Raw genomic sequence first — 15,212 nt, 5'->3', positions numbered from 1 at the left:
ATCCCCACCCATCCTTATGCCACAAAGCGCGCTTCTATTGAGCTAAAACACAAAACCCTTCATGTTCACAGGATATCCTCCTCCACCTGTCTCTACCAAACCCTTCTGTATAAAAAGTTTTGTCCATCTTTCTATAGATCAATTCTTTGGTTACATTCAACTTTGTAACAGTGTTTGGCATATTTGCAGTGTTATATATTTTTTTATTTTCTAGCAAGACACTACAAGTTCTTTGCAGTTAAGAGCCCACATCACCAAACAGCATCCCTTCATCTTCCTAAATACTGAGGGGTGAAAGACCTACTAAACATTTTTAAACCAGATATTAAATGATCAACAGTGATTCCAGACTGCTTTTTGTTCACTTCCCATACAATACAAAAACCTGCCTACCTCGCTTTACATGGAGAACTGGCATTTCTACATTGTGTTTCATCCCACTGCACATGCTTCATCACGGTAAAAAAACCAAATAACAACCCAACACTTAAATGACAGAGCTCTCCACAGGAAGCCTGGGACACAGGTGTGACTACAGCCAGGAGGTTCCAAATTCCAGAGCAGTGATGCAGCCACATCTCCTCCTCCTGCCTCAGTTTACACCCATTCAAGGAAGCAACAGTATTTCCTTAAATATCAAAGTTAGTATTTATGTTAAAAACAGCTGCAAAAACCAGGAAAAGCAGGAAGGCAATTTTAGGCTAAACAAATGCATAACAGGAAACAAATGCAGCAACTGACAGCCTTGAGGCCTTCTACATAAAACCAGTCTTCAGTCAGCACCAGCTGGACCAGCACACCCAGGAAAAATACCCTGTAGAAATACTCACAGCTTACTAACCCAACAGAAAACACATCAACCAGTGCAGCATTTTTCCTGCTGGACTTACCCATACCTTGCCTTTCATGCTAAACACTCCAACAAGAATAATGTTTTTGAAAGTACCTTCAACATTACAAAGAACTGTGGGCCTCCCTGATATATTCTACAGGATCTGATAGTACAGCTGTCAAATGGATGTCATAACAACCCCTTTCTATTGAGACTGAGCTCTGAAATACAGGGTGCAACAGGAAGCTCATATGCCGCAAGAAAAATATTTTAAAAACAAGGATGGAGATAGGATCACTGCCACCTGTCCACATGTAATGGATGAAGATGCAGGTTGCTACAGCTGCATTTCCTTTCTTACTTTTACCAAATTTGGCTGACTTTTACACCATTTAGCAATCTCTGTCCTGGTTCAGGTCTCTGTCATGGCCTTAAGTATCACTCAACTAATTATGAACACTCAACACATGCTATTTTTTTCAAAAACTTTTCAGCCTGTGATGAATTTTGTAAAACTTCTGCTTTCATTTAAAGATCTAGTCCCACATTTCTAATGGCTTGGGCCTATCTCATAAAAACTGACAAGCAGCCTTGGAGAGCTAACAGCTTCAGGAGGTTTACACATAGGCAAGCTTAGTGCCAATGTGCCTTCAAAGAGAATCAAAGTAGGACCAAATACTGGTAAATCCCATCTTTCATACACTGTACATTTAAAGCTCCTGAGAAAAATGGCATTAAAGTAGCATGCTATTTCCATAACCACTAAAGAAAGAAATCTGGTCTTGAAAAAATAAACTTCCTTGGGCTTAGCTGTAGCAGCTTAAAACATTATCCTCAACTATCAGTTGATCAGATGAACACCACCTGCAGAGTTACACACCTGAACTCCAGCTCAATCAAGAACATTAATGGTGTTACCCAAGGATGGCCCTAGCACAACACCTGTTTGCAGGCTGAAGCAGCAAAGGAGCTCCTTTCACCTCCTGCACCATAACTTCCAGAGGGATAAAGGGGCAGATGACACCGGTATTTTGTCAACTGAATGCACTTGATTTTCTCATTCACTGCTATTGCATAATACTGATTGAAATTCTCAACACCAGCACCAGCACTGCTGAGCCTGGGCTCACACCTGACATGGAAGTTTCCAGTCCCCAAGCCACAGGTCTCACTGTGCCTCTCAGCTGACTGAGGGCTGAACCACATCCTAACATATCCCCAGTAACACCTCAGCACCAGTACCATTGCTGAGAATACATATCATGCAACTAAGAGAATGAGCTCAGGCACTTCTCAAAAATTCATTTCAAGCTTGCAGTCAACTCCTTCACCAAATGCTCCACACGTTTTTGCCTGTAAATATGGCAACTCGCCACTTGAAAGTCATTCCCACAATAGTATTCCAATAGTCATCAGCTGGGAAGGAGTTGGGCTCCCCATGTGCCACACCTGTGTAAAGCTCTGTCCTATTAACAACTCAGAAACCACTCTCCTGTTGCTCTGTTTTCCCTGGATTAGCAGAGGCAGGAACATCAAGTATTACTTGTATCCATCACACAACTTTCCAAATACTGTCTTTCTAAACCATTGCCCCCCCTTCCCCTTTTCTTTCCCACAGCAGGAAGCCTGTCATCCATGAGCGTTCTGCCGAAAAAAGGTCTTTCAAATCGCACTAAAATAAGGCAGAAGGAGAAAATATTTTTAGTTATATAACTAAAGGGTGGCGTGCTCAAGGCATTTTTCTATCTGCAATGATACTGAGGTTTGTTCTAGGATGAGCTTCTTCCTGAAAAACAGACCAATTAACTCTTGGTAGAATGCAACCAGATGAAAAACAAGTTATATATCAAAAGCTTCCTTCATTCCTTCCCGAAATTAAAACACTGTTGGCATTTTTTTTTTTTTTTGTGGGGTAAAAGAAAAACTGAGTATCCTAAATCATCTGATTTCTTCTGGAAATAAGATCAGACAGGTTTTTTATGATACTTCCACGCGAAGGAAAGATTTTTTGCTTTGTTTAGTCCAGCTTTGAAAGCTACGTTTACTCGACAGCAATCTTCCATAAACATACGCACATACGCATAGATATATACGGGCAAGAACACGACCCGGAGCCGCCGCCTCTCCCAGAGGACCAGGGCTCCGCGGAGCTCGGGGCCGCTGTTCCCGGCGGAGCCCCGCTCCCACCGGCTCCTTTCCCCGAAGCCCCTCGGAAACTTGTGCCAAATGCGCTCCGTCCTCAGCGTGGGCACAGCTCCGGGCGGGCACAGCTGCCGGAGGCAGCCCGGCACCGAGCCCGGCACCGAGCCCGGCACCGAGCCCGCTCCCCCGGCACGGCTGAGGCGCCGGGCCCGCTGCCCCCATCCCCGCACGGCCTCCCCGCTCCGCACCGTGTACGTCTCCACCAGCTCCGAGCCCAGCACTCGGGCCTCCCGCGGGGGCTCCTCGCCGTCCTCGCCTCCCGCCGCCGCCTCCATGTCGCCGGGAGAAGCGCTCAGGCCGTCACGGCTCCCCCGCGGCCGCCGCCGCCCGCACCCGCCGCCCGCCCGGCCCGCGCCGCCGCCGCCGCCGCCATCTTGGCTCGCCCCCCTCAGGGCGCGGCACGCTCCGCCCGCGCCCCTTTAAGGGCACAGGGGGCGGGGCCCGACGCGAGGGGCGGGGCCTGAGTGGGAGGTGCTCGGTACGGGGCGGGGCTTGGGGCGTGGGGGCGGAGCTACAGCCCGCGGGGTGGGGGCGAGTTGTCTGGACGCGCATGCGCGCTGCAGTGCCCAGGGGGCGCCGCGCAGTGCGGTGCGGTGCGATCCAATGGAGCGCAATGGAATCCATGGAATTGAATCCAGTCCAGTGCAATCCAATGGAGGCCAGTGGAATAGAGTCCAATCCAATGCAATGGAGTCCAACAGAATCCAGTCCAGTCCAATGCAATCCAATTGCCAATGCGATCCAATCCAGTGCAATCCAATGCAATCATGGAGTCCAATGGAGTCCAATGCAATCCAATGGAATCCAGTGGAATAGACTCTAATCCAATGCAATCCAATGGAAACCAGTGGAATAGAATCTAATACAATGCAATTCAGTGAAATGCATTGGAATCCAGTGGAATAGATCTGGTCCAGTGCAATCCAATGGAATCCAGTGGAATAGAATCCAATCCAATCCAAGCCAATCCAATCCAATCCAACCCAATCCAGTGCAATCCAATGAATCCAATCCAATGCAATCCACTGCTGTCCCATTCAATACAGGGCAATGCAATGCAATCCAGTACAATCCAACAAATCCAACCCAGCCCAATCCAGTGGGAGCAATCCAGTCCAATCCCTCTAGTGCAGAGCTGCCAAGGGCTGAGCCCCCTCCCAGTGTTGGAGCTGTGACACTGTCCCAGCTGCTGGCAGCCTGTGGTGCACATATGTAGCCACCAAGGGCTCCTGGAGGCTTGGACACTGCCACACCAGGCTGAGGTGCCACCTCAGTGGTTCTGTGACTGAGCTGCCTGGTGCCACCCCAAAAACAGAGCTGAGGAGCTGGGCTGATGGGCCAGACCTCAGGAATGAGCCCAGAGTGAACTCAGGGTGCTGTTTGGGGTGATTTACTGACAGCATGGACTTCACTTTCACTGTCCCGCTCAGCATGGGGAAGTTTCATTGCTAAAGGATCTTGTCAAGAATTTGTAACAGAAGTGGAGAATCTAAAAGATGGCAAGCAAACTCTCCTCAGCCTTTTCCCCTGAGCTGAACCTGAGTTGCCCTGAGGGGAACTCATACTATGGCAACCTTTCTGACAGGCTCAGAATGCCTGTTCTGTTCCTGCCTCACCAGGAACAGAAAATTGCAGGAGAGAGGATGTAATGAGTTTCTTTAGGAGTATCTGAGTGTATTAAAATTGAGAGGTTATCTAGAAAGATTATGTTTTGGCAGAAGGATGCATCAAGCATTCATCAAGACTTTGAAATATTCTCTGTGCTACATTACACACAGAAGGATTATGTTTTGGACTGTCAAATCAAGGAGATTTTGTTAAAAAGTACCTTCCAGCAGAATGAAAGCAACATCTGCCTGCCCTTCCTTATGCTACCTAAGAGAGGATGCAATTAGCTCAGCATGGTGTCATGAATTACAACAGAAGTGCCAATGCCCTGGCTGGATGTGTGGAGCTGCAGGGGCAATGCTGGTGTCCCACAGATGCCACCAGAACTGCAGTGGCAGATAAGCAAACACACCTCTGCAAACAGAAGTGGAAAAATCCATTTTGGGGTGTTTCTCACTGAAAAATGTTTTTCCTTGGTCAGGATGAAGCTGAAGGATGATGTGCAAAAGGACAAAAGACAGAGAGTACAGGCAGCCCAACAGGGATTTTCTAATGCTATCCCAGCATCAGGAACTGCTGCTGAGCTCAGCCTCTTCATGAGATAATAAGTGGGTTTGGAGAGCAACTTTAATTAAGCTTCCTCTGAATGTCCCATCTCCTTAATTAAATAAAAATTTGCAGCCTGGCTGTTTGGTTTGATCAGTGCCCGTCTCCTCCTCCTGAAGCAGTTCCTGCCTGCAAGCACAGCAGTGGCTCATGGTGTGACAGCCCTGTCCTGGCTCACAGAGGAGAGGAGCAATGTGCCTGTGGAAGGGGGAAAATGGGTTCTCCTTCAGCTAAAATATTCCAAGTAGTGTTTAGGAAGGAGTACATTAAATAATTCTGCTGTTGCTGGGTCTGGACTCTCTCTCAGGGCCATGTGTCCAAGCCAGGGAAGGGGGATATGGAGCATTTTGCTGCAGTTTAGAGCCATGACACAGCCAAAGGAGCCCTGCAAACATCCCTAATCTCAAATAAAATTGCAACTTAGTTGAGCTTCTGTCTTTTATTTCTTTACATTTGATGTCAAGAATGCCTCTGCTAGTTTTGCAGTGGGTTACAGCAGCTTGGAAATGAGAACCTGAAATGAAGTTTTGGAGGAAAAGAGCCAAGTAAGCTTCCCAGTTGTCTTGGTAGCTTGGAGGGACTGACAAGTGGGACAGCATGTCAGGATGCAGCTGGAGCTAGCAGGCTGTACCTGACCCCAGTGAGAGCTGGTGTGTCACCGGGCCAGCTGTGCCCAGATTTAAGGCACTTGTGCTGGCAGCCTCCTCGGGCTGTAGATAGCCACACTCCCTGTCTGCCACAGGGCTCAGGTGAGCAGGCACAGGAAGCAGCAGGAGAGGGTGGTTTTCCCTCAGAACAGCCCATACCTGCAGTACCCCCTTCCTGTGCTTTGCATGGCAGAGGCTTCGGGTTTCCCTACAAAACCCCAATTCCCAATTCTTTTGTAAGCAAACAACTTCGGAGAGCCAGGGGATGCTGGAAGCTTTGTCTCCAAGCAGCCGGCGGGGAGGCAGGGGTTGGCACAACGCCACTCGCCTGTGCCTCCTTCCCGGGAGGAACATCACCTCCCTCTGCTGCCAGATGGGATTTCATCCTTTCCTCTGGGCTCAGCTCTGGTTTGTAAGTCTCTGCCTGCATCAGATGTTCGCAGAAGTGCAGCTTTCCCGTGCCAGTGTGTAGGGTGGCAGTGGCCCAAATTTCCCCTCTCTGAGCACACAGAGACCCTTCCTCCAACATCCCAGCCTGAATTTCACCCCAGCTCTCTCCAGCAGACCTTTTAAAGGCAATGCTGGAGCTGTCCCTCCTGCGCTACATTGCCCCTAAATATATTCTGACACATCCCAGGGGCTGTTTTCAGGGTGACTCAGAGCCATCACTTCCCAGGATGGAGGGACAGGGCCAGGCGTGATTCCTCAGCCCCTGTCCCGGAGCCTGCTAGTGCCCAGAGCTGGCACCTGCCACCCCCTGTCTCTGCAGTGAATCCCGAGGCCAGAGAAGCAGTCAGGGGCTGGGGCTTGCCTCGGGGCAGCAGTTCATTGGGAAGGTCTCTCTGGGGTTGCCCGCGAGGTTTTGGGTGGTGGTTTGGTTCTGGGAACAGCAGGTCTCCCATCCCAGCCTGTGCCCTCACCTAAGAACAGGCTCCAATGCCCTTTAACAAAACAACTACTTCACTCTGCTGCTGTTTCTGACTTTCGTGTGTTAAAGGCAACAAGATATTAAATACATCCAAATTAGGAAGACTAACTGCTTCAAAAATAAATTCCTTAAATGTAACAATTTTCCGTTTTATTCCATCTGCTACTCCTATGCTGAGCAGAGGCAAGGCTGGGCTGAAGCCTGGGAAAATCAAGGCCAGCTGGTGCCCACAGGACCATAGTTCCTATCAGGCACTGCAGGGATTTAATCTTTCAGGACTCAAAACCTGGGAGGATATGATGTGGGGATGGCTTTGTGCTCACCTGCATCCCCACTTTGTGCTGACACCACCTGGTTAATGTTGCTTTGGCTCGGGCATTCCACAGGGACTGCAGGTTTTTCCATGCAGCATGATTCTTCTTAAAGGTGGATTTGTAGTAAAGATGAAAACTAGCAGTTGCATTAATTATATTTTTAGTTTTGCAAACTAATTTTGACATGAGCCAGCTGGAGGTGAGACCTTGCCACCCTGTGGTGCCAGAGCCATCTGTAGCCCCTCCGGACACAAGAGGGAGTCCTGAATCATTGAAAAGACAGGCTTGTTTGCTGTGAATTAAAACACTTTTCACTGCACTGAGAAAACTGCTCATCACTTGGAGAGGCCTTTGGTGTGTTTTGCTCTCCACTGTGGCTGGGTAAATCTATGGTAAATCCAGGAGTGTGGATTTTAGCTGTTTGCAGTGGGGACGGATCAGCGAGCTGGCTGGGTGAAGTGAGTCATGACTTCCCAAAGGACTGGCAATTATCCCTGGAATCAAACAGGGTTGATACCCCATTTTGATAGCTGATCCCCACGTTTTGCTGCCCTAGCTGAAAACAGAAGACTGGGGCAAAGCTCCATGTGTGTCCACACTTGTGTCCGTGGCACTGGGACCGCACATTCCCCCCATGCCCTCCCGAGGCCATTGGCCCCAGCTGCAGGTCCCCCGTGGATTTGGGGACACGCAGCAGAGGGGACAAGGGGCCCTGAGACCCCCTGTTCCCACTGCCCTGCGGGACATTCCCTCCTGCACAGGGATATTTTGGGACATGAGCCTTTCCTGTAATACCCAATCCTATTTGGCACAGTATAACCTTTCTAACGCAGCTCGCAGGGGGAACACTCTGGAGGTGGAGGTGACACGATGGCACGGCTCCAGCCAGGACAGCCAAGAGCCGCGATAGATCAGCGATTTCGGCAGGTCTCGCTGAAAAGCGGTGGCTCGGTCCCACAGCACAGTCACGAGGAAAGCTCCAGCTGCCCCGGAGCGGGGCTGGCGCTGGGGCTGGGGCTGGCCCGGGCTCGGCGGTGTCCCCGTCCCAAGGCACGCGGGCCAGGCATTCCTGGGGGGCCGGGCATGCTGCCGGGGGCCGGCCCCAGCCCCCTATATCAGCCCCGCCGCGGGGCAGCGCCGGCACAGTGACCGCGACAGCCCCCGGCCCTCGCCCAGCCATGGATGACATTTATAAGGCAGCGGTGAGTGTCTCCCCTTGGGGCTGTGGGCTGGGGAGAGAGGAGGTCTGAAATGGATCGAAGGTTTTTTGTTGTAGGTTCCAATAATTCAGTGAGAAGTGAAAATGAGAAATAATTATAAGGCAGCGACTCTTAATCAGCATCCTCATCCAGGACACAGACCTTTCCCTATCATGGCTCTGGAAGTTTCACACTCCTCTTAAAGCGTGAAACTCTCAGCCTGCTGTTAAATTATTAACAGTGACCCCCTGGTTCCCCACTGAAAAGCAGGGAGATGGCTCCTAGGTGAAGCTATAAATCTCAATAAAACCTGCAAGACATAAGAGATGACTCTTGGTTTTAGCCCAGACAAAGCAGAGGAGGATTTCCCAGAAAATAAACATTATTTTTATGTGTTAAAACTCACCTTCTCTCTGGTGCCTTACCACTCTGCCATTGCTATGTTCCCCCCTCCTTAGTTGAATATTTTTCAGGGAGATTTTACAAAACCCTCGGTTTTTTCTCAGTTATTTCCAAACCTCCTCCTCTGCTTTGCTGCTCCTGCTCTGTGCTATGCAGAATCCAGAATGTGAGCTATGCCCTGGGGAACGTGGAGCATCCTTGGGCTATTTTAATTTCCACAGCTGCACACTGTGCTCACTGTGTAAACCCAAACTATTTGGTCTGTAATAAGAACACTGCACTATTCTGTAACGTAGGCAGACAGAGATGTGCGAGTGGACTAAGGATGAAAATAGAGTCTGGATTGTGTGGATTGCTATTGCATTCATAACTGGATTTACAGTAAGAGCTTTTTGGTGCTTTTCCCTCCTTAAATATACAGCTGATCAATTTGATTTTAAGCAAGAGCACAAAAAATGCATCATACCAGTCTTATTATTATGGCAAGGTTTTTAGAGGGAAGGAATATAATCCTTGGTAGGTAACTGAAAAAAAACCCAATGCTCACACATCCCCTGTCCTTTGGTCAGCCTTGAACCTTGGAAATGGAACCTCTGTAGTGACCCTGATAGTGTGAAAAGGTTCAGGAAAGGCTGAGTCCCCCAACCAACACCTTCAAAATGGAGAAAAATGGAACCTCTAAAATCAAAGGAAATCCAGGCCTTCCTAATTAAGATTTTTAATTAAATAAGTTCTCTGTGACTGAAGGTACAGGCTCTTTCCTCATTGCATAGGGACCACATGGCCATTAATTAGGTAAATGTAGGGTTTGAGTCCTGGACATTAACTCCCAACATCTTTACCGAGGCAAAACAAGTCCAAGCCAGGCACAGCTGAGACAAACAGCTCTTTTGTGGAGGTGTTTTCTATTTCCCACAATTTAGACTGTAAAGAAAACATTTACCTGTGGAGGAAAAAAATCAAGAACTTCAGTTTCCCCTGACTTCCAATAGAACCATGGGATGGAGAGAAGAGCTTTTAAAAGCAAAATACAGCAGATTTGGCACTACCACAGCTGCTGCAGTGCTGTGAGCTTAGAGCCTGCCTTCCCACACTGCAGTCAGAAAAACCTGTTCCTGGAATGATGTGTAGGGAAAAGAGGAATAAGGTATCAAACAGCACCCATGTCCAGAGTGAACTATAAACAGCTCAAGAGATATTTTTGTGACAAAAATGTCACTCTATAGCAACAATGCTTTTAATTTATATACACATCTATAACTTCAGTATTCAAGGAGGCTTTAAAATGGAATAGTTGTGTATTTTATGCATGTTGTAGCGTATATTAATATTACATTTATGCCAAATCCCCTACGTGCAGTCAGAGAACCCAATGGATTTTCATCTTACCCACTCATGCCTAGATAAGGGTGTGCAAACACAAAACTATTTTGGGAATATTTTTAGGCTCTGTTAAGTGGTGCCTAGAACAGTGCCAGGGACAAGTGTTCAGATAAAGGGCTGCAAGGATAAATACCAAAGGCTGGGAACAATCAGGGAGCTCATCTTTATCTCCAGCACCTCTCACCCAGGCTTATAAATAGCGACTGCACCAGGAGTGTCGTGTTACTGAGCAGGACGTGGCTGTGGCCATCGTGGCGGTGGCTGCCCTTGCTCTGCCCAAAAAAATGTCCACAGAGGGCCAGCAGCTGCCTGCTTGCCTTCAGCAGCACCAGAAACACACTGGGCTTGGGTTTCCTCCAGCAGTGGAGAAAAATCCTGCCACTGTCCTTAGTGCTTCTGCCAAGTCCTCCCCTCCTGGAGCATGGGGAGTGGGATAAAATGCTCTGCCTGCTCCCACAGGCTCTGACCTGCTAAGGAAAAATACTTTCTCTGCTTCTTGCTGCAAGCAGGAAGAAGCAGCTGGCTTTTGCAAAACCATTGCCCTTCGGGGCAAAAGAATCAGTTCTCACTCAAAGACACAACCCTGGGTTTTGGGGTCCTGCCTAAACACAGCATGGCAGGGATGGGTGTTGGGGGCCACTGGCATTGGGGTGGCAGCAAGGAGACTTTAGTGGGGCCAGATAGGGCAGGCATGGGGTCCTACCAGGCTGGATCTAGAGAGGCTGTTGACCAGCATAGGAAGGAAAAGTTGATGTTTTCATGGATGCTTCCAAAGGGGCAGTTGGACATGGTGGTGAGGGCAGCAAGTTCAGCTAAGCAGTACTTGGAATGAAGCCAAAGAGAGAAAGGCACTTAAACAGGTATGACACAGAGCTGATTGATTTCCCTTTGCTCTCCTCATTGATTATTTTCATTAATTCATGCTAATAAACTCCCAATACCATCAGTCTGTAGGGATTGAATTAGGGCAGAGTTTGGGAACAGTCTGCCATCCCATGTCAGCTAATGCCTGTTGGCTCCACAGGCCATTCCTTCAGAGATTCCCAAAACAGACTAAAGGGAATAGCAGCTCCCTTCAGAGCCAGACACCTTTGTAATAACACTGGCTGAGATGGAAGCAGAGCAGTTAAGCTCTGGATAGGGCAGCAGTTTCCTGAATCTAGGCCTGAAAAACAACTACCAGGGATAGTCTTGTCTACCTCTCCCTCCCCAGGGAACTCTCAAGCACACCTCATCTCTGATCTGGCATTGGCCCACATGTGAGCAGCCCTCAGCAGCGCAGCCATTCTGTACTGGAACCTGCCAGCAACAAGAAATTCTCCCCAAATGGATGACAGAGGCTTATTCTTTTCCCAGTGGGCTTTCCCTGCTTGTACAAAAGCTATTTCTGCCATGTATTAGCATCTACTACTCTGGAGAAGTTATGTTTGCTTCAAAGGAGATATAAATAACTTTTTTAAAGGGAAGAATCTCTTTGACTACAAAAGCTTGTTGTGTCAAAACCCCTCTGGCTGTACATTTCCTAGTCCATGAGGTTGCTTCTTGTGAGGTTTGGTTGACCCTGGCAAAGGCTGTTGAACAAACAACATGTCCTTTTAGCAAATAGTGATGCTGACCAAATTAAAATTACTTGGTGTCTGTGTTTTCCTTACAGGTTGAGCAGCTGACAGAAGAACAAAAAAATGGTAGGTGCATCTTCAACCTGACACCACAGCCTGAAGTGGAGCTCCCCAACCAGCAGCCCTGCCTGCCTCAGCAATAATGCTCTGGAAAATGCTTTGGCCACACTGGCCAAGGCAGGGCATGACCCAGGGACTTTGATCCATCAGCATTCCTAGGAAGGCAGTTTCTGTGGCGTGCCTGGAGTCCCTCAGTGCCATGCCTGGGCACTGCTGGGGTGCACAGTCAGGGGAGGCTGTGCCTGGGATGAGCCCCCTGCCTGCAGGCTCCAGCTGCAGGGCAGGACCCCCTCACATCTCCCCTCCCCTCTCTCTCCAGAGTTCAAGGCTGCCTTTGACATCTTCGTGCTGGGGGCAGAGGATGGCTGCATCAGCACCAAGGAGCTGGGGAAGGTGATGAGGATGCTGGGGCAGAACCCCACCCCCGAGGAGCTGCAGGAGATGATAGATGAGGTGGATGAAGATGGTGAGAAGTTTGGGTTTCTTCCACTCTCTCAAGGACCATCCCCACATCTGGGGGTGTGGGGGCCATCTGTGCAGTGCTGGCAGGATCTGTGCTGGGACAGTCACAGCTGTGGGGTGCAACCTGCTGTGAATTCAAAGGACTTTAAATACCCACCAAATCTCAGCATGGTTCCTTTATGGAATTTCCAGGCAAAGAGAAACTATAGAATTTTTTATTCCTACAACGATCAGACTGCTTGAACTGATTTTGAGGGGGGGTACTGTGAAATTGTACAGATCCTTTAAAAAAACAAAATACAGGCTGAATGTAGGAACTGCCATTTCAGAAATGCCAGTTAGAGGAGTCTACCATCAGGAAAGTCTCTCACTGCTCAATTGTACACACCCCCACATAACTAACTGTCAATACTGATTAAATCAGTGTACTGATGATCACACATAACAAAATCCACTGTGGGCACTTGGGCAAAAATACCACACTAAGTAACTGGAAAATAAAAAAGCAGTTAAAAATCAGGCAAAAAAAGAAAGCATCTGAGTCATTGAAAGCAACACTACTATAGTGTGAGTGCAAAACCACACAGCATGAATACCTGCCTCCTGGAGCTTTCAATATTAATACCTAAATGAGATGGACAGGTATCTCCATAGCAGGAGTTTCCATTCCTTGGTGCTTCCAGAAGGACTTTTGCCAAGGCAAAATGACTGTGAAAGGCAAAACTTCACTTACGAGGTCAGAGAAAGGCCTCAGTCACGTATTCCAGCATCCTGAGAGCTGACTCTTGCTGCAGGGCTATTTTCCTGAGTTTTGGCCCTTGGCTGCTGAAGGGAAGGGTGATCCCCCATCGGCATTGCCTGTCCACCCCTTGTAGCTCCAGCTGGGCTCCCCTTTCCTGCATTCCTCAAGCCCAGTATGAGAAGAGACTGAGGCTTCAGACCTTGTATATTCTTCCAGTTTGACTTGTAGAGACACTGTCTGATGGCAGTCTTTGTTTTTAACTTTAACAATAATGGGTTTAACATCACCACTTAAGGTTTTGGGGTTCTGAGTTCATGTGGCTGTGCAGGGAAGCTGGGTGAGCCAGTCTGGTGGTGCTGCTCATGGAGAAGAGTGGAGCTGGCCCCAGAAAGTTCATTCTTCCCTCAGGCAGTGGCACTGTGGACTTCGATGAGTTCCTGGTTATGATGGTCCGGTGTATGAAAGATGACAGCAAAGGAAAAACCGAAGAGGAACTCTCAGACCTCTTCAGGATGTTTGATAAGTAAGCCATGAGCACAGCAAGGTGGGGCAGGGGTGCAGCCAGCCTGGCCCCCTCCCCAGCTGCTCTGTCTGGTCCTGAGCTCTTCTGTCCTGGCACAGAAACGCTGATGGCTACATCGACCTTGAGGAGCTGAAGATCATGCTGCAGGCGACAGGAGAGACCATCACCGAGGATGACATAGAAGAACTGATGAAAGATGGGGATAAAAACAACGATGGCAGGATTGACTATGATGGTAGGACTCTTTCTTGCACGTGGTTTGGTCACAAGCCCTTGGTCATGCCCCTGAGTAGCTCCCATGGTCTTGGTTGAGCACAAGCTCATGCAGGCAGTGCTGGGCCATACATCTGAGAGGAGCACGTGTGCACAGGGATGAGGGGGTTCTTACACTTGTGAAATGGGAGCAAGGACCTGGGGCTGCCTCACCTGTCCCTTGCTGCACTGAAGCACTGCCACTTTTCACCAGTCCCTTCCTGCTTTAACAGAAGCACCATTTCTGAGGGGCTGTATCTTTGAATGTGCTGCTGACAAAATGATGCCCAGACCATGTGGTGGCAGCTGAGCGTGAGGCTGGGCTCCAGTGACATTTCCAGCAGGAGTCACAAGGAGTCCTCACCACAGTCAGAGGAAGAGTAGCCATCCCCCCTTGGCCTCTCGTATATCGTGAGGGTGGAAAAGGAGACAGGGCTGGGAAAAGCTGCCAAGCTTTTGGCAGCTGTGAGGGCACTTGGGTCTCACCTCATACCTCTTGTCTCCAATGTCTTCCCCTTGGCAGAGTTCCTGGAGTTTATGAAGGGGGTTGAATAAATCTGAGGCCAGATGGACAGCATGAATCTCCTAAACCCTCCAACTCTGCATCTCATCTCCTTGACTAAGTCCCCTGGCTACCAGCATGAAGACTGAGTGCTGAGAAGGGTGGCCAGGGGGAAATAAAACCTGTTAATACCCAGTGCCTCAGCTGGTCATTCCTTGGAGGTTCAGTGACAGCTTCACCCCTGCTGTGTACTCATGATTAATGAAACCACTGCTGAGGACTGCTTCTGGCAAGGTGACATCACAGCTGGAGCTTTAAGCCTCCAAGGAGGTATTCTGCTGCCAGCCCAATGGCAAAGTCCATCCAACAGGGCCGTGGGTGCTCGGTGGGGAGCTGCCATGTTCCATCTCCTCACCCTGCCATGAGACTCAGAAGCTGGCACTGGTGCCTGCTGGTTTAACTGGAGCACTGGCAGCATTTTAGCAATGAAATATGAATTAAAACCCCCTTCAGTCATCACTGAAATCCATGTGCCAGTGACAGTCCCTCTCCTCCCTACTCTCACCCTGGCTATCCTGAGGGTACACTCCCTCCTCCTCCCTGATTGGCACCTTGTAATGCCAAAAGAAGACCTCAATTTGCTTTTTTGGAAACATGAATAAAAGCCATTCCTGAGCTGGACTGGATGCTCCTTCCTGTCTCTCTCAGCCTAGTGGGAGGCAGGTCCTGGACCCTCATAGTCCTCCTGCAGCCCTGGGTGGGAGCCTCACTACAAAAAATGAGACACCCAATTTTCCCTGGCAAATCACATCGATTTGGGCCACTGAGAAATGCACAACCCCACTCTGGGTCTCAGCTCCCAGGCACAGGGTGACAGCAGGGCCAAGGAGCTGCGCTGTCCCCAGCACCGTCTCCTCTCATCCCAAGGAAG

At 49.2% G+C, this 15,212-nt stretch overlaps 2 protein-coding genes across 6 annotated transcripts in view; one reads left to right on the top strand and one right to left on the bottom strand.

Annotated features, from left to right (window-relative positions):
- Positions 1 to 3,438, bottom strand: part of NISCH (nischarin) — a 29,430-nt gene extending 25,992 nt beyond the window's left edge. For all 4 annotated transcript variants that reach the window (XR_001122876.5, XM_012572793.5, XM_072934667.1 and 1 more), the window contains exon 1: positions 3,223 to 3,438. Coding sequence is in view for 3 of the 4 variants with exons in the window: in XM_012572793.5 (XP_012428247.4) it covers positions 3,223 to 3,309 (87 nt within the window). In the remaining variant the exon portion in view is untranslated. The remainder of the gene's footprint in view (positions 1 to 3,222) is intronic.
- Positions 3,439 to 8,186: 4,748 nt separating this feature from the next.
- On the top strand, positions 8,187 to 14,476 carry TNNC1 (troponin C1, slow skeletal and cardiac type). 2 transcript variants are annotated; one of them, XM_002194618.7, is made up of 6 exons: positions 8,187 to 8,339; positions 11,776 to 11,806; positions 12,120 to 12,266; positions 13,413 to 13,527; positions 13,626 to 13,762; positions 14,303 to 14,476. In XM_002194618.7, exons 1-6 carry the CDS (start codon positions 8,316 to 8,318, stop codon positions 14,332 to 14,334), a joined length of 486 nt encoding a protein of 161 aa, XP_002194654.1. In that variant the 5' UTR covers positions 8,187 to 8,315; the 3' UTR covers positions 14,335 to 14,476. The 2 variants fall into 2 exon arrangements, with proteins under 2 accessions (XP_002194654.1, XP_072790849.1); XM_072934748.1 differs by lacking the exon at positions 8,187 to 8,339 and adding an exon at positions 8,426 to 8,464.
- Positions 14,477 to 15,212: the final 736 nt, after the last annotated feature.

The sequence above is a fragment of the Taeniopygia guttata genome, chromosome 12, assembly GCF_048771995.1.
Source record: "Taeniopygia guttata chromosome 12, bTaeGut7.mat, whole genome shotgun sequence".
Classification (NCBI taxonomy): domain Eukaryota; kingdom Metazoa; phylum Chordata; class Aves; order Passeriformes; family Estrildidae; genus Taeniopygia; species Taeniopygia guttata.
This window is presented reverse-complemented; position numbering and strand designations above follow the sequence as displayed.

Excerpts from the sequence above, each read along its gene's own strand:
- TNNC1 (XM_002194618.7), top strand. The coding sequence starts at position 8,316 with ATGGATGACATTTATAAGGCAGCG. Across the intron at positions 11,807-12,119 it reads GACAGAAGAACAAAAAAATG|AGTTCAAGGCTGCCTTTGAC; the intron begins GTAGGTGCATCT and ends CTCTCTCTCCAG. Across the intron at positions 12,267-13,412 it reads AGATGAGGTGGATGAAGATG|GCAGTGGCACTGTGGACTTC; the intron begins GTGAGAAGTTTG and ends TTCTTCCCTCAG.